This window comes from Canis lupus, chromosome 22, assembly GCF_048164855.1.
Source record: "Canis lupus baileyi chromosome 22, mCanLup2.hap1, whole genome shotgun sequence".
NCBI lineage: Eukaryota > Metazoa > Chordata > Mammalia > Carnivora > Canidae > Canis > Canis lupus.
Genome location: NC_132859.1, coordinates 24,781,701 through 24,803,279, shown reverse-complemented (window position 1 = coordinate 24,803,279; position 21,579 = coordinate 24,781,701). Strand labels below are relative to the sequence as shown.

The following is a 21,579-nucleotide window of genomic DNA, read 5'->3' as shown; positions in this document are numbered from 1 at the left end:
TTATCTGAACAAAGTAAACTAAAAATAAACATTCCGCCACCACCTCCCCCAACTTTTGTTTTTTTACACCAAGCAAGCTAATTAAATTTGCTGAAGTTGTATCCAACTGAATTTGCTGGGAAAGTTGAAGTTTTTAGCCAACCTAAAAGTTCTGGAAAGAAGAGTGCATATGAACTATCACTTAATCCTTCTCTGATTATCTCCCTTTTAGGAGACTCAGCTTAAATTATCAAGTCACCTGTAGTTTCTCCAATGTTTACATGCCCCCCCCCCCCAAAAAAAATGTTTACATGTCCCTGGCCTTAATAAGGATAAAAGCAAAGCACTCTAAATGCGAAAACATTGTAGGTATTTCTTAAATCTCCATATGGCAATGGCTTCAGCTTCCTAAATGCTCTAAAGGCAATGCCATTTTAGACATAAACTAAGCAAGATCCCAAAGGATCTCTTGGAGTTTTTCTTTTTTCCTTTTTTTTTTTTTTTTCTGAGTGGATATTAGAAAACAAGAAGAATCAGAGGTTGTTTTTAGAGAGATAGATCCTCATAGTCATTCCTTTAGACAAGTCCGTTGTGATTTATTTTTTCTATATGACTATTTAAACATTTTTATATTTTCCTTATAGTTGTAATTTAGTATTTGTCACATGACCTCAATAGGTAGGTAGCGTGATATGAATTTCCTATTTCAGACTCTTAAGATTTCCACATATAACTTTAGATATTTAAATAATTTTGCATGGCTTTTTCAGGGGCCACAATAAAGTCTTTCAGAACTCCATTACAAAATCATCTAGATTTATACCAGTTAAAAACTATGCTTATCATTTTATAAGTTATAAAAGTGATACTAAGCCTTTTCCTTTATTCAGTCATGTTCTTCCTTGTTTTCCAACTTTCTAACTGGGATAGAAATAAGAATTTCAAATATCTTGATTCAAATATGGCATCCAAGCCAAATAAAGGTCTTTATTGATTTAATAAGATATACTTTTCCCTTGAACCCTAGATTGTTTTGTCGATGTTGTGGTGGGATTTGACATGTCAACTCATGAGAATGGGCAAACTTTGCTCGAAGGTCAATCTTGGATAGAAACCTACCTTCAAGACCTTTTACGTGCCATCAGCTCCCTCAATGGGGTAAGCTGTGAGGTGGGCACAGAGACTCAAGTTAGCGTGGCTTTTCAAGTGACGAATGCTGTGGAAAAATATTCCCCCAAGTTTGAGATCTATAGTGAAAACATACTGAACAGCTTGAAGGATATAACTGTTAAAGGACCATCTCTACTCAATGCAAATCTCTTGAGTTCTCTGTGGGATGCATTTCAGAATAAATCAGCTGCTCGAGGAAAGGTAAGCTAGTTTTATTTTATCTGCTGGTTTATGGTTGTGATGATATCCTTTTTACTCATTTTTCTGTTTAAATACTTTCCTAGGTGGTTCTCTTATTTTCAGATGGATTGGATGATGACACTGAAAAGCTTGAACAAAAATCTGATGAACTTAGAAAAGAAGGTACTGAGCATGGGGAAGAGTGGGAAAAGAGTGTTTACTGACTTTATAACCTCAGAACTCCATTCTGGCTCATAAGTTTTCAAGCACTTAAATAACCCTGAATTTGTCAACCAATATGCACTTGGGAGAGCAAATGAGCTCTCAGAACATTCTGGCATCTACTTTTTTTCTTCATACACTATGTATGTGAAACAGCCCTGAATACAAGATCCTACCCTTTCTCTTATATCACTCTGTTTCTTCTTCCTAAGCTTTCCTGGAGAATGTTCCTGTCTCCCTTGGCCCACATTATCTAAGATTGCTACTTACTTAGTCACTACAGAAGTGAACAGTGTATTTCCCCTTGACTAAGGAATAGGAGAAATGGACTATTTTCTTCTGACACTGTTATAGTTTCCAGAATCACAGGCATTATTATTGGACAAGTCTACTCATGTTTTGGAGCTTTCTAATTAGTTATTCCTTCAGACCACAGATGGACCAACTATGGTGCTTAGGAGTTTTTAAAACACTGGCACTGAGCTTTTCACTTTAGGAAGCAATGCCCGGTCTGACTTATTGTCAGTTCCTATAAAATATGAATCAGTGGAAGAAAAATGAATCCATATGCTCTGGTTTGACTAAGAATAGAAATACCTTCCTGTAAGTGGATGCTATTGGTGTCCCCACCAAGACCCCCTTTCTGAGCAAGTTCCCTCATCCTCCAGCTACTGTGTCTGTTGGCTGCTAGAAATTCACAGGTTCTCCTTTCTCTGAAGAGTTGCTGTCGTCTGGTGGAAGCTACATCACCTGAAAGGTTATTCCCTACCCCACCCCAAGGCAGCAGGTGGAGTACAAGGAGTTGGACCTTTACCTCAAAATGGCACCAGTTCTGTGGTATAATTTTTGTTCCAGAGTTCCCCATCAGATTAGGCTGAAGCTAGTCTGCCTGAAACCCTATCTTGCTCAGCTCCTTCCCCTGCCCTATCTTGCTTTCTTTACCCCTTCTTCTAAGAGTGCTTCCTCAATAAATTCTATGCATCCAAATCCCTTCTCAGGCTCTGCTTCTAGGGAACCTGGCCTAAGACAGTTGCTTAGGCTACTCCCAGGTTAGTTACTAGAAGCTGCGTGGATCTGTCTTTTCTGTTTGGTTCTCTCACCTCAATCTTATTCAAAGTGCAAAGTTAGCAATATTTACAGCTGAAAAACAAAAATTTTTATTTTGCCTGCTCTCTTTATTCTTTCAAGTCTTGGTTTTTTCTTTCTTTTTTTTTTTTTTTTAAATCTAGAGTGGAGATATTGAGACTGAGAACAAGACCCTAGAGTACTCAGTTTGGGTGGGTAGGGTTTTGTTTTGTTTTAATTTCAGCTTTTGTGTGTGTGTGGGGGGGGGAGGTATATCTTTTGCAGACAACATAAGAATTTTCTCCAGGAAGCTTCCCTTGAAACACTCAGTTTCTAAGACCAACCTTCTTTTTCCCAACTCCCAAGGAAAAACTAGTATATGAGTTTCAACTTCAGAAACTGGATTTTTTTTTAAAGATTTTATTTATTTATTCATGAAAGACAGAGAGAGAGAGAGAGAGAGAGGCAGAGACACAGGCAGAGGGAGAAGCAGGCTCCATGCAGGGAGCCTGATGTGGGACTCGATCCCCAGACTCCAGGATCGCACTCTGGACCAAAGGTGGCGCCAAACCGCTGAGCCACCCAGGCTGCCCAGAAGCTGGATTTTTAATATCCTCAAAAATTCAGAATCTTTGAATGGGAGAGATAAAGGGATGATGGCCATAATGTTTTTTGAAGTGTTAAATGGCTCTCTATATGAACAAGGCATTCCTTTAACTCTGGCTTACTATATTTAAACATACATAATTTTAGTTGCTGCTTGGCCCTATCATTCATTATCCTAGGAGAGCCTCTCTAATTTAAGGCCAGATATCTCTATGTATAAACTATGCACTCATCATGAAACAAGAGGAGACCCAGAGAAAAAGATACTGAGTGGTAGATGTGGCTTGATAACTAATCCATATACTGGGACACCTGGGTGGCTCAGCGGTTTAGCGCCTGCCTTCAGCCCGGGGTGTGATCCTGGAGTCCCGAGATCCCGCGTCAGGTTCCTGGCATGGAGCCTGCTTCTCCCTCTGCCTATGTCTCTGTCTGTCTCTCTTTCTGTCTCTCATAAATAAATAAATAAAATCTTTTTTAAAAATTTAAAAAATAACTGATCCATATGGATTGGGGTTTGAGTTTTTTTTTTAATCTAGTGCTGTAGATTCTTCTCAGTGATTCTTTTATTTCAATTTTTGAAATCTTTAGCTTATTTTTAGGAATTATATTTGAGATATTTTGACTTGTTGGATGAGTCTGAAAGGAACAGGATCAGAGTCCTGCATCCTGAGAAAAGCAGTTACAAATAATAGTTATACGCATATTTCCTGCAAATCAACAATCCCATGGTTCTCCTAACTCTTAAATTTTTACATTTCCTGGAACTTACAAGAAAAATCAGATGTAAGATTCCCTCCCCCCCCCCCCTTTTAAATAGATCCATTAGAGTGCCTTCTCTTGATCAGTAAACTCCTTTGTTGAACTCAGCATTCCTCATTATCTATCCCAGCCCACTCCACCATCCCTTTTCTCCTTGTCATTCCTGGAAGAGTGACTAAAGCCTTGTTTGTTTGAGACAAGCCAGAGATATCAGCATTAAAACCAGGGAAGTCCTGGTAAATCAGGTCGAGTTGGTCACTCTATTCTTTGATGTTCCTTTATTCCACTTCAGTCAACCACTCTGTTTTCCTCTCCTAGAACTTGAGCCTCCTCAGTGTGTCTCTGAAACTTTTTCATTCTTTTCTTCCTCTCACCCAAAATCATTCATTCAGAATCATGCATACACTTAGAAGTCATTCTTAACTCTTAGGTCTGTGAACATTTCTTTATTCTAGTCCATTGGCTTCCAAGCCCCCATCTAAGGATTTCTTCACTCATCCATAATGAAGTGAGAAAACTTATTGCCAATGGAGTCAGGTTTTTATAAAGCTAAATTTATTCAATTTTAGGACTGCTCCTTACCCTGTTTATGTCCTTAGTATATCTTTGTTCTGGAAATATCCTTTGATTGTAGGCTTTATCAGGCTGTTCCTGTGAAAACCTAAAAATACCACATGAGCCAGTCATTTAACCTCTCCAAGCCTTAGTTCGCTTATCTATAAAATACAGCTATAATTCTATTCACCCATACAATTGTATTTGTATCTTATAGGTAAGTTAATGCATGGAAAGCACTTTACCAACTTCCAAGCACATAGTAACTATTAATAAATGAGAGCACAGTTGTTACTCTGGTTTTTGCACCATAATGATTGCTAGGGTTGTTACTGTTATCATTTCCTGTTTATATCAATCAGTACTTTATCATTTCATGTTCATATCAATTAATACTTTGTTAAGTAGTCAAAAGCCCTCTGTTAGTCCCTAAAAGTTTTCTTTGAAATATTCTGGTCTATAAAATTCCAAAGATTCTGAGCCACAGCTCTGAATGATTATATGTCATTTGTTTCCAGTTGCCTTACAAGAGGTCTCTTACTTAACTATAATTCCAACTGGAATACCAAATCCTTATGAGGTCCTTATAGCTGTGCTTTAATGTGCATATAAGTCCTGCAGTGATTTAATTAAAATACAGATTCTGATTCTATAGGATTCTATATTTCTGAGAAGTTCCCAAGTGATGCAAGTGCTGCTGTCCAAGGGCCCTCCTTTGAATAGCAAAAATTTGAACATTTGCTTTCTCAATATATCAATTCCTCCGCATCTTGGTATACTCTGTGGACCCTTTTAAAATCACCATATCTCACTTCGAAATCCTCCAGGAACTGGGAGTTCTGTTGTAATAGCCCCTGCCTCCAATTTAATTCGCTTTGAAAAATGGAATTTCTTTTGTTCTCCGCGGATAGTCTAGCCACTTGTCCCTTTTACATTGCATGCTTGGGGGAAGTAGACAATAAAATGAGTGTTCCTCTTACAACTGTTTTCCTAGAATAACAATTTAGATACATTATGCAAAAAAGATTAAACTAGCCAAACCCACCTCAGAGAATTGTAAACTGTGTTGGATAGGCCTGAATGCCCTCATAACTGTTGCCCTGGATGGAGCCACTGATTCAAGTGACCTGGCTGATCTTCTCTACATTGAATTCGGGAAAGGGTTTGAGTACAGGACGCAGCTCACTATTGGAATGAGAGACCTTGGGAGCCGACTGTCAAAGCTACTGGTAAGTTACTTAGACAAGTCTGGTGAGTTTAATTTTCTATTTGTTTTGTATATAGTTTTAATATTCATGCTTACAAATTTGAACTAATTTTGTTCACTTGGGAGTGAAATAAAAGGCTTTTCTGAATTAGCAAACAGCCTAAATAAGGGTGTTTTGGAAAAAAAAAAAAAAAGTGACATGGTAGAGATTTGTCAAAGCATGTTTAATTAATTTGCTTGGCAAAAAAGGGAAGAAATTAATAGCCTGACAATCCTGTCCAAATTAAGTCAATGAGTGTAAGCCCCTGAGGGAATCTGGGGTTACAGGGTGAAACCACTGCCCCCTCCGCCAGCTGGTTTTCACATCCCTTGTGGATCCTAAGTGTCCCAGCTCACCACAGTGAGTATAATCCTGGTGTTTAAGATGTGTATCTTCCCTGCAAATGGCTTGTAACAGAGAGCCAGTTGCAGTTGGAGTTCAACCAAAAAAAAAAGAGCAACCTGACCCAATGTTGGAGGAAAAACGAGCGACACAATGATGGAGATAAAACGAGCAACACAATGATGGACCTCCCCTTATCTTGTATTGTGTGTGTGATCTAAAGTTTTGTAAATGTCTCCACTGAGATGTTTGCCTTGTGAACTCTTTTTAGAACCTAACATCTATATGGATGCATCCCAGTCCTATTTCTTTCAGAAATGTACAAGGATTCAAACTAGAGTGGTGAAGGATTAGCAGGTTATGTGGCATTACTTTCACCTTAATAACTGGCTAATAATCTGTAATTTGCTTATGATTTATAAGATCTAAAGTCAGCACATTGAGACACTTTCCAATAACATGCTGGCTCCTGCTGTTTTTCACCTGTAGCATTTGCATGTATTTGCATTTCCATATTCTTGAATTATGCAAGTTTTGTTGAAATTTCTTTCTACATGGGAAGACTATGTTTCTTTTATAAAATGTCTGGGTTTTTTTTTCTATTTTTCTGTCTCTGAAATCTGTATTGGTAATTCATAGAGGAAGTTATTCTTCAAAACAAGCGTGTCAGTGTTTAGATATCACATCCATGCTATACTGTCAAATAAAACTTAATTTTAGAAATAGATCAATTTTAATGTTAATAGTAAAAGATCTAATGCTGTAGGGTTTTAGTGATCTAAAGAAAATTGGTATTATCTAATAGAAAATCACAGAATCCAGTTTGCTATTTGATTTCACACATTTGAAGTTTTATTGGCTTTTCTGACATCTTCAGGGGAAAATTTTTTTCTAATGGCTGAAAAGGAACATTATATAATAAACACAAAAGCACAATTGCTAAATGATTGTTATAACAAAAGATTTTCATTTTTCATCACACTAGAATTTTGATGGGAAACTTCTCAACAGAAAAATTGATTCTACCCCACTAAGGCCAAACATTGTGTTTACTGCAAACTGAATTTTCCTAAAAATAAATCTTGTGAGTTAATTGTAAAAATGCAGTGGAATATGTCTGTTTTTCAGAGGATGACTAGGTTCAGGATAAAATTCACTGACATTTATCAATATGTAATATGGTTTCTCAGCCAGGGTATAAAGGGAATCTTCTCCCCACTCCCCCATCCTTCCAAATGTTTTGGAAACACTGGCTGTGTAACTGGTGTTTTTGAAATCCTGTCACATGCAAACTTTTCTGGAAATGTTTACTATTGGACTTCATTCCAAACAGTATGACATCGGACATTGTCTAAATCCTCTAGCATACAAAGATTTCACAAAACAGGGAAAGGTAAAAACAGCATTCATTTTATTGAACAAAATATTGGGGGCAGAATTATAAGAGGTGATCAGCAACACCATGGTCTCAATGCCGGGATGGGGTGAGAACAGGAGATTACATTAATAAATTAGTATGCAATGAACTGGCCATGGCTACGCTAATAGCATTCAGAATAGAATACAGAAACATCTTTGAGGAAACAAGCCATAAAAGACTTGAGAACAAACATAACAAGAGAGAACATAACAAGAGAGAACATAACATAACAAGAGAGAACAAACAGGGTTGATGGAGGGAAGGTGGGTGGGAGATGGGCTAGATGGGTGATAGGATTAAGGAGGACACTGGTATGATGAGCCCTGGGTGTTGTATGTGAGTAATGAATCACTGAATTCTACTCCAGAAACCAATATTGCACTGTAGGGTAATTACCTAATTTTTTTTTTAATTACCTAAAATTTAAAGTAAAAAAATAAACCTCTTTGAGTTGATTCTCAAGTGTTCATACAGTGAAGAATGCAGACCACAGAAGGAAGGATAGCAGCTAAAGAATGTCACATGCACTCTCTCTGGAACACCGTCACTTTAATGGGGAACAGGTTTCTGAAACTGTGGTTGAAGTCTGAATGACACCGTTGATCTCCTCTGTGTGATTTGGGAAGCAGTGCCACCCAATGTAATGTATTTCTTATGCTCCCCCAAGGTTAATGTTGCTGAAAGGACATGCTGCTGTTTGTTCTGCAAATGCATTGGAGGGGATGGCACAATGGGAGATCCTGGACCACCGGGGAAAAAGGTGATTTTAGTTAAGATTTATGACTCACTTTATTTGAATGTAGTATATCTTTCAGATATGAGTTTAGGTAGAAATAAAGGATGATTTTAATTTCTAGACAAAGCCTCTGAGGTAACCATTTATTCTCCATGACAATTAGGTAGTTCTGGCTTTTTGCTGGCATTCTAAATTGGAGTCCTCTAAAAAAAACTTTCTATACAAGTGTCAGGAGAAACAACTGCCGAGATCCTTGATTATCTAGTGTTCCAGCAGTGATGACAAGAATGAAGAGAAATCAACTGTGATCTCTGTTGAATAATGAAAACCTCCTGAATATCAGTGTCATTTCAGTTTCCATTTTTAATGACTGCAGAGTCATTTAAATGAAGTAGAGAATATTTTGAGTAGTCTGTTGAGAAGTAAATTAGGTCAGCACAACCTATCCTCACGAAAGATGTGGCAATGTTTCAATCAGCTTTAGCCAGACCAAAAATGTCACAGATAGATGCACAAAAATGCCGATCATAAAACAGTAACCAACAATAGATTCATGTATTTTCTAACAAAAAAATTATGTACTCTTATAAAAAAATATGATTTGGGGCTTTAGGAAATGTTAAAATATGTAAAAACATACTATGGATGTGTTTAATAATTTCAATGCTCTTGTTTACATGTGTGTTTGATTTGTGAATAATTTGTAGATAGCATTATAACTCCCAAACTAGCATGTTTGTGTCCTGAAGAAAATTTTCAGAGTATTTCCTGAATGCTTCAACTTTATGTAAGGGGAATGGTAGGTTTTTTTTTTAAAGCAGGGCTCAGAAAGAATGAAAAGAAATGTGTGTGGTCTATTTTTCTATGTGTAGCATAAACCCAAAAATTTTTTTAATGAAAAGAGGATAATTCTAGTCTGTCAAGGGCAAATATAGCTGCATTCACTTGAATATTTGAGAAAAAATATTCCAGCACTATATATAACCCCAGAGAGAGTTATGGACAGCATTATGATCCACACATGAACACACCCTTGAGTTATCTGGATACTTGTTTCAAAACTACATTTATTTTTATGTGTATAAATACAACCTAAGCTGTGGAGGGAGGATTATTTTTTCCCCAAACTCCTATAATTCTATATAAAGTAAAACTATAGTTAAAGAATTCTGCTTGAGAATGCTAACACATTCTTCCTTTCCTTATTTTCAGGGATCCCCAGGTTTTAAAGGCAGTGAGGGCTATCTGGGAGAGGAAGGTGTTGCTGTAAGTCAAGGTTTTTTCACCTCTATTTATTCCTGAGAACATATCTACAATTGGAAATTGTGTCAATTCAGAAGGAAACAAGAAATATCAGTCTAAGAATTCATGTGCAAAATCTGAGGTCTTTTCTAATTCTCATCGGGCTTTGCTTCTGGTGGTCAATAATGGTTTATTAACCTACTGTCTCCTCTTTGGCTGTTCACCAACGCTGCACAATGAACTTAATGTGAAAGTTATTTTCTTCACCAGGGGACTCAAATCACTGCCATTTCCCCCTTCCTGATCCATTTTGCACAGGTAAACCAACTCCCCACATTGTTTATCAAGGACCTCCACTCTTTCTCACATCCATCCCTCCATCCATTTGTCCTATTCTTCCTTTCTTCCTTCCTTCCTTCCATCCATGCATTCATTTAACAATTATATTTCAAGCATCTTACTGTTTACCATATTATTTATTAAAGACCTCACTCATAAATGAACTTTTCCACTCACGTATTCATCTAACAAATCTATATGAAGGCAGTCTACCATGTTTCAGGCACAGTGCTAGACCCTAGAAAAATAAATAAAGGAAAAAACGTGATTCCTATCTCAGGTGACTTCAGACTAGTGGAAAGGCAAACGAGACAACGATGTTTCTAGTTGCTATACACGAGGACTGTTCTAATGGTACAGTGAAGTCATTGTGACAAAGCATGGCCGACAGATACCTCAGCCTTGGTAGCAGTTGAGGCTTGGGAGAGGAAGGCTGCAAACAAGGGATAATGCTTGGCAGACATCCGAAGGACAAAAAGATACTTCTTCAGGCAGAGTTTATGGGGAATAACCTATTACTAGAGAGAGAACAATGTGTTCAAGGGTATGTAACTGAGTCTGAGTGTGTGTGTATGCGTGCATGCGCACGCGCATGTGTGTGTGTGCATGAGTATAAAATGGCATGTAGCCAACATTGTTGGAAACTAGGACACAGTGAGGATGTTATCTTGCAAGCAAGACCCAGATTATTGCGAATCTTGAATATCCGATAGAAGATTTGGTGTCTTCCAGTTGATGGATAGTCATTGAACGATGTTAAGCACAGGAGTAAAAATGATGGGGGCATGGATATAGAAAGCATACTCCGGCAGTGGATAGATGCTAATAAGGCAGGGGTTATAGGTAGAAGTCTTGCAATAGTAGGTGCAAGACAAAGGAGTCCTAATCTTACTTGGGGGCAGTATGAATGGATGTTAAGAAGGTTGAATGAATGTAATAGTGACCTAGGGAGAGAAAAGCAAAGGATGACCTCTTTGTTTCCGGATCACAAGACTGCAGAGACTAGTGGGGTTACCAAGGCAAGGATTGTAGGAATGATATTTGGTGAAAGAAAGAAATAAATAAAAAGGAAGATGGATCTTGAACTAGAAATCATGCCTAGATCTTGCCTAGATCATACCTAGAGCATCCTTCTCTAGTGCTCACCTATTCTTCACTATCTGTTCCTGAACTATCTCCTGAAATTTTGACAACGCATTTTAGCTGCCACTTGTTTGTGTCTGTTTTATTTAAATACCACCCCACCGAGGGCAGTATCCAGGTAGGACCCAAAGCAAAGGGCTGTCACCAGAGTAGTTCTGATTTATCTCCATTCTCAGGTTTAATAAGCATGAATTCTGGATTGTAAACCACAGGCAGTTACACATTTTTTTTCCAACACAAAACTTGTAAAGTTTCTAAGACAGAATCCAGAGTGCAGTAGAAAAATCTCATCTGGGTGTGTGCTCTTTCTCAGGGAGACAGAGGAGCCAGTGGACCAATGGGAGAGCAAGGTACTAAGGGATGCTATGGCGCCAAAGGTCCTAAGGTAAGGGTTTAATAAGGCATTGTCAAGTCTTCCCAATGTTAATTCTACTTTCTTACACTAACCACTACTGTGCTTTCTGTTTCAGGGAAACAGGGGACTAAATGGACAGGAGGTATGGTACCAAACATATCCATTTATCTGCCCATCTGTTATCCAGAAATACTCTTATTTTTTGAAACTACTGACCAGTAGATCATACAAATGAAGTTTCTCTTGATCTTCCTTTATTGCCAGCCATTTGATTGTGCTTATTCTTTTATTGCAGACAATGTGTATTATTTTTTCATAGTTTCTATTACTCAGTAATCTTTGTTATTACTCAGGACCAGGCTATATATGAAAGATAAAACTAGACATTTGTTTGGTGTCTGATTTCTTTCCACATGAATGTAATACACTCTACTCTGATCACTTCTGTCTTTTCAGGGAGAAGTTGGAGAAAGCGGAATTGGCGGATTAAATGGAGAACCGGTAGAGACTTCTCTTTGTCCCAAAAAGGCCCTTCTGAGCTATTTCTCATTAAGAAAATGGAAATTTGAGTTTATTCTTCTGTTTTTTAGGGTGACAGTGGTCTTCCTGGAGAAAAAGGAGAAAAGGGTAATGAAGGATCCCAGGTAGGGATTCAATAAAGAGACAATATGAAAAATGTCCTGGCAATTAGAGATCAGCTACCCTAGGTGTATCAGTCAGCTAGTGTGACAAAATTGCTTTGTAACAATCAATCTTAAAACCTCAACTGCATGAAACAATAAACATTTATTTCTTTTGTGTCTGAGGTTTGCTGCCTAGATCCCTGGTCTAGGCTGAGTGTGGCTGACCTTGGCTCAGGTGTCTGTGGGTTGACTGGTGGCCTTATTCCATATGTCTTTTATCTTCCTCCTAGGAGCAGGAAGCACTGTCTGGCTATGTTGGCTGTAACCTTTTCATGGCCATGGCAGATGCACAGGGGAGCAAGTAGAAACATGCTGGTCCCTTAAGGCCTAGACTTGGAACTCTCACAGTAACCCTTCCATCTCTTTCTGTTGGCCAGATTAAGCCATGGTTAAATTCAGGGGTACGGATTCTTGTCCCACCACAGCTGGAAAGTACTACAGAGTTACACAGTAAAGAGCATAGATACAGGAGTAAAGAATTAGGGCCATTAATGAAAAGTAGCTACCACACTAAGAATGGCAGTGGGGGTGTTGACAAGAGTCTAGTGCGAGGCAGCACATTGAAAAAGTGTGTGCCACTCATTCCCATCTAGAACAGACACCAATAGCAGCCATACTTCCATGATCCACTTTGTCTTGTCTTTGGAGTGTAAACAGCTGAGTCAGAAACTCAACTTCTAGCTGATACAATCACCTTGGAGAAAATGGATAAGGTCTCTGAATCTCAGCTGCTTCATTAAAAGAAATATAAACAATACCGGGTTCATAAAGTAGCTGTAAAAAGTAAGATAACAAATGTGTCTGGAACACAGACTTCATCACTATAGTAAATAATTGAGATCAGTCCTAAATTATTTCTATGATGCCTGAAACTATTTTTTTGTTGTCTCTCTTTCCACCTTAAGAATAACTCTAGTAGAAAAAATCCAATTAATCAAATCAGGGAGAAGATAAGCTCTTTGTTTTTACTGATGTGAATTCTTGTTTTCTCCTTCTTTTGATTCACATTCTCTCTAGGGAAGCCCAGGAAAGCGAGGAGTTTCTGGTGACCGAGGCTCAAAGGGGCAGCGAGGAGACCCCGTAAGTGCCGGGGCCGCGTGGGTTGTGAGTTAAACATGGCTTGGTTCCCATCAGCTTTGATAAGGAGAGAGCCCCACTTTCTGATACTACAATAGCAATCCTGAGTTTTAGATCATCAGAGGCAGAACTGTTGTAGAATTTTAAAAGCAGTCCCCTTGTGCTACATCCTCTTCGTATATGGAATGAGCATGGACAGTGAGAGGATCTTGCCCATCATTGGTGCATGTGGGGTTTTTGTTTTTGTTTTTTAAATTATACTCAGAATTGTTATTGTGCTTCAGAAACATGAAGGAATTCCAGTCCCCTCTGTTCTCTTCCTCTGAGTACCACAAAATATGGACAGGATGGAAGAAACAAAGCCATCTCTTTTCTTCCATTTTCTAAGAATGAATCATGTATCACCCATGATACAAAGGTGTCTGCTCTCCTGGATATAATATGGCTGGAAAATGCATGACCCCACCAGTGTAGGGGATATGCCAATTCCAGTGAAACATAAGTACTATAGGACTTCCATCACTCCACCCACACAAAAATAAATTTCTGAAACCTCAATGAATTAGGATTTAGGCTTATTGAACTCTTCTACTGAGATATAATTGACATAGAACTTAAGGTGTTATAAGGTATTGACTTGATACATTTATATATCGCCGTAGGATTATCACCATAGGATTAGCTAACTCCTGCATCATGTCACAGAATTATCATTTCTTTTATCTTTATCTTTTTTCTTATCATTTCTCTTTTTGTGACAAGAACATTTAAGATCTAGTCTCTTAGCAACTTTGAAGTGTATGATACAGTATTGTTGTCTGTAATCACTGTGCTGGGCATTATCTCTAGAACTTAGTTTTGAAATATAACATCAGAAAAGTATACAAGTTACAAATGCACAACTTGATGAATATAAATGTACCTGTGTACTCACTACCCAGGTAGAGAAATAGAAACATTGCAGAAACTGCCCCCCCCACCCCCCGCATATCTACTTCAATCATTACCAGACCCTGATAATCACTGTCTTAAAACCATAAATTAGTCTTACCTATGCCTGAACTTTAAGTAAGTAGAATCATATAGGATACACTCTTCTGGCTTCTTTTGCTCAAGTTTATGCTTGTGAGATTCATCCATGTTGTTGTGGTTAACAATAGTTCATTCAGTCTCATTGCTGAATAGTAATCCATTATGTAAGTATACCATGATTTATTTATCCATTCTACTGTTGATAGATTATTTTGGTTGTTCCCAGTTTTTGCTATTATAAATAGGGCTATTATGAACATTCTTGCACATGTCTTTTGGTGGGCTCTCATACACATTTCTCTTGGGTTTGTACTTTAAGAATTGAATGAGTGTTTGATGATAATTTATGTGCCTATAATAAGTTTAAGCCTTTTTAAGCCAGTCTGCAAAAAACTTTCTAATTTACACTCCCACCAGCAATGTATCATAGCAGTGTACTACACATACATCAGAATGGCTGAATTTTTAAAAAACTGACAAGAACAAGTGCTGGTAAGGGTGTAGGGCAACTGGGAAACTCACAGGACTTTGTATACTGGAGGAGGAATTATTAAAGACATGGATTGGGGGATACCTGGGTGGCTCAGTGGTTGAGTATCTGCTTTTGGCACGGGGCATGATTCTGGGGTCCTGAGATCAAGTCCCACATCAGGCTCCCCAGGGGGAGCCTGTTTCTCCCTCTGCCTGTGTCTCTGCCTCTCTCTCTCTTTCTCTCTCTCTCTCTCTCTCATATTCTCTCACTCATGAATAAATGAAATCTTTTAAAAATATATATATAAATAAAGACAATGGATGTACCAGAGAAAGAATTTATCTCAATATATTAAGAAATATAAATGTTAGATATACATTGAAGATAACTATTTTAAAAGCAGAGGAATTTACACTTGAAGACAACATTGTCTTATTAGTGATGTCTTCTGATAATAGTCTGATGAACTGAGAGTTTTAAAACAACTTCAAAGTATCTTATTAGAAAGAAAAAAATATCCATAGATAAAAATAATAAATAGTAGGTCAAAAGACATTTTCAGTCATCTATATATATATATATGAGGGCCAAAAACTTACTTGGGATATTGCCAATTGCCATTCACTTTGGTCAGAATACCCCCTAATTGTCTGCTAAATGGTCTGTATGAATACTTAACACTTTCAAAAGAATCTGAATAATGTAAGATGGTTTTATTTTTTAATGTTCTATGATTTCAAGATGGCTGAAAATTCAGCCCACTAGAACTTCTGTGTTGTGCTGTTTGTCACGATACTAATTTTAGATAGTTTTTTAATGCATGATAATTCTTCCCACCCACTCTGGAGTATATACCTCAAAGACGACTCTTTGAGCCTTTTTACATGTAGTTTCTGTGGGTTACTATTTTAGGAAAAATTTGGTAGAGCAGGATTGATTGAATAAATAGAACCCACACATGATCAGATTATTCATAGGAATGTGTACAAATGGCACAAATTTCTGAAAATCTGTACTTATTCAGACAGAACTTCTGATCAAGTGAAAGCTAGTTTGGCTGTTTGGAATTTCCCTTTTTTAAAAACCTCATAATCTCATGTGATACTGGGGAGAAAACTAAACCAGATTATTTGAGGTACAGAGTTTAGTAAGGTTCATCATTCTAAAACATTATTAGAAGCCCATGTTTAATCATAAATTTGTGTTACATGATGCTCTTTTGTCCAGTTGCATTGAAAGAAATTGAAAGGCTGGACAGATCATATTCAAACTGACCAAACAACTAGGATGTTCTATTCTGTAGAATGTGCTGGTATAGGACTTTTTAAATGTCATCTCTTCAATTAAATAGTTTGGAGTTGGACCATAATAAATTGTTTATACATCCAGTGGAATAAAATTTTGGACTTTATATTACTTTCTCTTTCATTTTTTCACCAAAATATAATTCTCTAATATTGTGATTTAGGTATACTCTGCTTAGAGAATTTAAACAGACAAATATTTAAACTTAAAGGTAAAATAGAAAATGTAGAAAATAATCTTTGGCTTTGGTATGTGGGGGAAAGAATTAATTTTTCACATCAATTCTGGTAATGTCAGTTATAAGTAAATTCTAAGCTCATCTTTTTCTGTCTGTTAGCCTGTAAACTCTGTAGGTGTAGAAAGTATTGGTTTAAAAATCTTTCTAAGTATCTGGAACAATGACATGTCCCTGTTGGTGATCTCAAATTACTTATTGATGGATGAAGGTAATCTGGGCTGCTATCAGCCAAACAGCCCAGCAGCTGGCACTCAGCAGGACTGGATAATTCTTGTCCCCTCTCAATCTATTGGAGTGTTGGCTGAACTGACTGGCTCAATTGATTGTCCCAGCATCATGGTGATACTGCTCTATTGGTGGTCCTAACTACCCAAGGTAGAAAACTTTCAGTCTGGCCTGCTAAGGATAATATCCCACAATGAGTTCTTGCTAGAATGTTGTATGAATATTGAGGGAAACTCAAGATTCCAGAGTTTTCTGAAAATGGGAGGAAAAGTACCAGTGAACATATGGAGCTAGAAGGCTACCAGACACCCAAGAGGAGAAAGAGAGAATGGATGGTGAATATAGTCCTCAGTGCTGCTCAGTGTATTTATGTTCTTGTGGTGGAACCCATTACAAACCCTCTGTCTCTCCCAAAGCTAGAGGAGAGTAAAAATCTACCAACCCTCAAGTATAAACTTGTCTAGGCCCCAAGAAAGAAAAGCAAACATTAAGAGAAAGAATAGCAGTAGCAAGAAGGGGTACCTCCAGACCCAGGACAAAAATTGTCATAAACACAAGCCATGTCACCCTTGATTCCCTTGGCTATGCCTCCTATGGTGAGCTCTTGCTTTCCCCCTACATACACATACAGTCTCCACTATCTTCTGATAATGCAGAGCACAAGAGGAAAAGAAATCATCCCATTTGTAATTTTTACCTATCTACGCTTTTAAAGGGATTCCACTTCTTTGGCATGTATTTTTCGGGGGTGGGGGGTGGGGAGTGAATAAATGTGTTATATATGCAGTTACATTTTTAAGGAGAGATGTTCAAAATTTTTCTCTTTATTTTCTGTTTTATAGGGAGTTCCTGGATTTGACAATACCATAGAAGGACCTAAGGGCTTGAAAGGAGAACGTGGAAGACAAGTAATTATGTGGCAATTGAAAGTAAACTTGTAATGATGTGGCATACTTGATACAGAAAAAACATTTTTAGGAGCAAAAATATCTTTTCCTCCTCCTTATCTTCTACTCTAGGATTCCAAAAACATTCTCTTGTTCTTCTGAATTTGGGGTGACTTGTTTCACCAAGCCCCTGCCCTTGAATGCAAGGGCTTTCATTTATGAATGCAAACATCTACGCTCTAACTTAGGGCTAGCCAGTGGAAACAACAAGCCAGGGACACCTGGGTGGCTCAGCAGTTTGGCACCTGCCTTCGGCCCAGAGCATGATCCTGGGGTCCCGGTATCATCTCACGTCGGGCTCCCTGCACAGAGCCTGCTTCTCCTTCTGCCTGTGTCTCTGCCTCTTTCTCTGTGTCTCTCATGAATAAATAAATAAAATCTTAAAAAAAAAAAAAAAGCCAGTAAATTGTTGGCCTTCCCAGGATATAGAAGTAGTATACCCTAAGACGGCATCATATTATTTGTAGTACATGATAAAAAGAAAAAGAGCTGATAGACCTATACAGCTCACATGCTCAAGGCAAGTCTCGTGGGATTAATCTCATGATCTCACAAGTCACAATTTGATCATCTTACCTTGTTTTTCAGAATGTTTAAAAGTAATTATCTGGAAAAGGTGTTTCTCTGGATCTTCTTGATGAGGAAGTTCCCTTGGTGACTTTACCAGGGGAAGAGGTCTGATATAGTAGAAAGAACTTTCCTTTTGGGGACAGGCCCAGGTCCTATATCATGCTCTGTGCCTTACCAGCTCTGTGGCCTTGGGCCACTTTCTGTAAACCTCAATTTCCTCATCTGCAAAATAGGATAAGTAGCCTACTTTTGAAGGTTATGATGGGAATTCAGTGACTGACCTTGCCACATCATAAATCTTCAGTAAATGTCATCTTCCATTTTTACTATGGGGTAAATGTAAGTCTCACATGTTTTATTATAGACTCATAATTTTTTTCCTTCATTTTCTATTTTGGGAGGACTTAGGAGTATTGTGATATTTTATTTACATGAGGGTGTTCATCTACACCCAAACAAAACAAGAAGTCCAAAGGTAGAAATCCAAACCAGTAGTAGCCATACCTGATACATGGAATGCTTCATTTATCCACTCTGCAGCAACACCATGGGATAGTTTGATTTGGATACTCTATACTTACATTCAAAGATAAGTTAGATAGTGGCGATGAACAGATGAAGCCACGTCATTAGCATTTAGTTCTATAGTTCCTCATTACCCGTAGACATATGGTTTATAACCAGTGGAAGTAATGCCACATTCCAAAGGGAGGATAACTCTCTAGTTGGTATATATCCATCCACCCTCCCACAGCACAAGCAGATGTTGAAGAGGAAATGTGTCAGTACTGTGTAATTACTGTCACCCATATGCTTTTTTTTCTTTTTTCTTTTCTTTTCTTTTCTTTCTTTTTTTTTTTTTTAATAGGGTAGAAGAGGCTGGCCAGGCCCCCCTGGAACACCAGGCTCCAGAAGAAAGACAGTAAGAGCCCTTCTAGACAAGAAGACCCACTGCTCTGGTAGCCTATATTGTGACAAAAATGGCTGATTGTGGGGAGTGGGCGGGATGGTTCCACTGGGGCTCATTACCTTGGAGACACTTGGGATAATTCTGAGAACACAGCTTGCAAAGCACTTGAGGAAAACCCCTGAAAAGCTGAGGCAGGAAGGTGCTGGCTGCAAGGAAAATTAGCAATCAGGAGAAAAGCCTGGGCAAAGAGAACAAAAAAGCAGCCAACTAGGGGAAGAGTGGTGAAAGTTTGGCCTTCTCACTAGGCTGTCATTGCCAGTGATGTCATTTTAAGTCCCAAACTCCTTTCCTGTGTTGAATTTTATGACTACTTAGGAAAGTCAGTCAGAGTATAAATCCTCTGTTCTTACTTCTATACTCTCTGCCTTGGAAAGAAGGTGTGTGTTCCAAAATACAAAAACATTTTCTTGGTGGAGTATAATAGCTGATTCTATGAACGCAGACAATACAATGCATGATAAATACAGTATACTAAACTGGTTTTTATTTGTGCTCAATTTTAAAGCCCATGTGTATAGTACTAACTGAGGTATAGTCGATGTATAACATATTATTCAGGCGTATAACATCATTTGACATGTATATGTGGTTGTGAAATAATCACCACAGTCAGTCTAGTTAACATTCATCATTATGTGTAGTTACAAATTTTTCCTTGTACTGAAGACTTTAAGATCTACTCTCTTAGCAACTTTCAGATATATAATACAGTATTACTAGCTGTACTATACATCTATACATGTGTGTATACATTAGATGTAATGTATGCTGTACATTACATCCCTGTGACTTATTTTATGACTGAAAGTTTGTACCTTCTTACCCATTTTATCCATTTCATTTACCCACTACCCCTTACCTCTGGCATAATACCAATCTGTTCTCTCTGTCTAGGAGTCAAGTTTTTGGAGTTATTTTGGTTTTTTTTTGGTATTTTTAAGATTCCACATATTAGGGGCTCCTGAGTGGCTGAGGCGGTTAAGCACCTGCCTTCAGCTCAGGTCATGATTGCAAGGTCCTGGAATTGAGCCCCCATTGGGCTCTCTGCTTGGCAGAGAGTCTGCTTCTCCCTCTCCCATGGCCCCTCCCTCCCCAGCTTGTGCTCTCACTTGTTCTAAAATAAAATCTATTTAAAAAAAAATGTTCCACATATTAGCGAGATCATGTAGTATTTGTCTTTCTGTCTTTCTCTGGCTTATTTCACTTAGTATAATGCCTTCAGGGTTCATCCATGTTGTCATAAGTGGCAAGATCTCCTTTTTTTGGCTGAATAACATTCCATGATTAGATAGATAGATAGATCTCACACACGTCCTTATCCATTCATCTATCAGTGGCACTTAGGCTGCTTCCATGTCTTGGCTGTTGTGTAAGTAATGCTGCAATGAACACAGGGGTGCAGATATCTTTTTTAATTAGTGTTCACAATTCCTATGGATATATACTCAGAAGTGGAATTGCTGAATCATAACGTAGCTCTATGTTTAATTTTTTGAGGAACCTCCATATTGTGGAAATACTAAGAATGAAATTAGATCACTTGCTTATGCAACCTTTGGGTTTGGGGGTCTTTTTATTCGTTTTGTTGTATTTTTCCCAACAGGTACTTTTTAAAACAGATTCTTTGTTTGACTATTGGAAGAGCACAGAAATTATAAAAGAAAGTTTTTATCTAATAAGAAATAACTCTAATAAAAGACACTTAAATACCTGCATTGGGTTCAAAGTTAGACCTGTTTTTCCATTTTGTAGCATTTCCTTTCCATTCTTAGTTATCTAGCTTTCTCTAGCTTCTTCCACCTCTCTCCTCAATTAGTTGTACTATTTACTAAGCACAAATAAAAACTAGTTTGAGGGATCCCTGGGTGGCGCAGCGGTTTGGCGCCTGCCTTTGGCCCAGGGCATGATCCTGGAGACCCGGGATCGAATCCCACATCGGGCTCCTGGTGCATGGAGCCTGCTTCTCCCTCTGCCTGTGTTTCTGCCTCTCTCTTTCTCTCTCTGTGACTATCATAAATAAATAAAAATTTTTAAAAAAGTCTTAAAAACTAGTTTGATATATTGCATATATTATACATCGTATTTTCTGAGAAGTTCATAGAACCAGCTATTATACTTCATCAAGAAAATTGTTTTTGTAGCTTGGACCACCTCTTCTTTGGTAGGTAGAGAAAATGGAAATGAAAACAGAAGTTATATTTAAAATGTGCAGAATTTGGTTGCTGGGAAAGCACTTTATTGCCGCTGCTGTGTTAATGCACCTAAAGATAAAGCAACACATTTGTTATTCATTTCACTTTCTAGAAGGGTGTAGCCAGCTTACATACACTGGGAAAATATTTTGAACTTAAAGAATATCATCCAAAAAAAAGAATATCATCCAAGATTTCCTGGCATTGAAGATGTACTTTTATTGTTTTATAGAGGCTATAGTCTCTCTTGAGGCTAACACAGCATCACTATGTATTACTTAAACTGCACAACTCCTGAGAAATATGTTCACATCTTGGGTTATAGATACAGAAGTGTCATTCAGAAGTAAAAGTAGGACTTTCAGCTAAAGATGGCAAAGTCAAGGTGTTTTTTATACTATTCCTTTTTGTGCAACTTACCAAAAACAACACAAATTTAAAAAAAGATTAACAAAGAATGACCACAACTTCAAGACAGGCATTATGGCAAATATTGGGCAATTTTTTA

The 21,579-nt window shown here is 37.9% G+C and overlaps 1 protein-coding gene across 4 annotated transcripts in view; it reads left to right on the top strand.

Annotated features, from left to right (window-relative positions):
• Window positions 1-21,579, top strand: part of COL6A6 (collagen type VI alpha 6 chain) — a 142,625-nt gene that overhangs the window by 51,766 nt on the left and 69,280 nt on the right. For all 4 annotated transcript variants that reach the window (XM_072792809.1, XM_072792807.1, XM_072792808.1 and 1 more), the window contains exons 9-20: window positions 1,007-1,350; window positions 1,434-1,512; window positions 5,611-5,765; window positions 8,213-8,305; window positions 9,494-9,547; window positions 11,319-11,390; window positions 11,476-11,502; window positions 11,817-11,861; window positions 11,951-12,004; window positions 13,061-13,123; window positions 17,235-17,300; window positions 18,778-18,831. In XM_072792809.1, coding sequence (XP_072648910.1) covers window positions 1,007-1,350; window positions 1,434-1,512; window positions 5,611-5,765; window positions 8,213-8,305; window positions 9,494-9,547; window positions 11,319-11,390; window positions 11,476-11,502; window positions 11,817-11,861; window positions 11,951-12,004; window positions 13,061-13,123; window positions 17,235-17,300; window positions 18,778-18,831 — 1,106 coding nt within the window. The remainder of the gene's footprint in view (window positions 1-1,006; window positions 1,351-1,433; window positions 1,513-5,610; window positions 5,766-8,212; window positions 8,306-9,493; window positions 9,548-11,318; window positions 11,391-11,475; window positions 11,503-11,816; window positions 11,862-11,950; window positions 12,005-13,060; window positions 13,124-17,234; window positions 17,301-18,777; window positions 18,832-21,579) is intronic.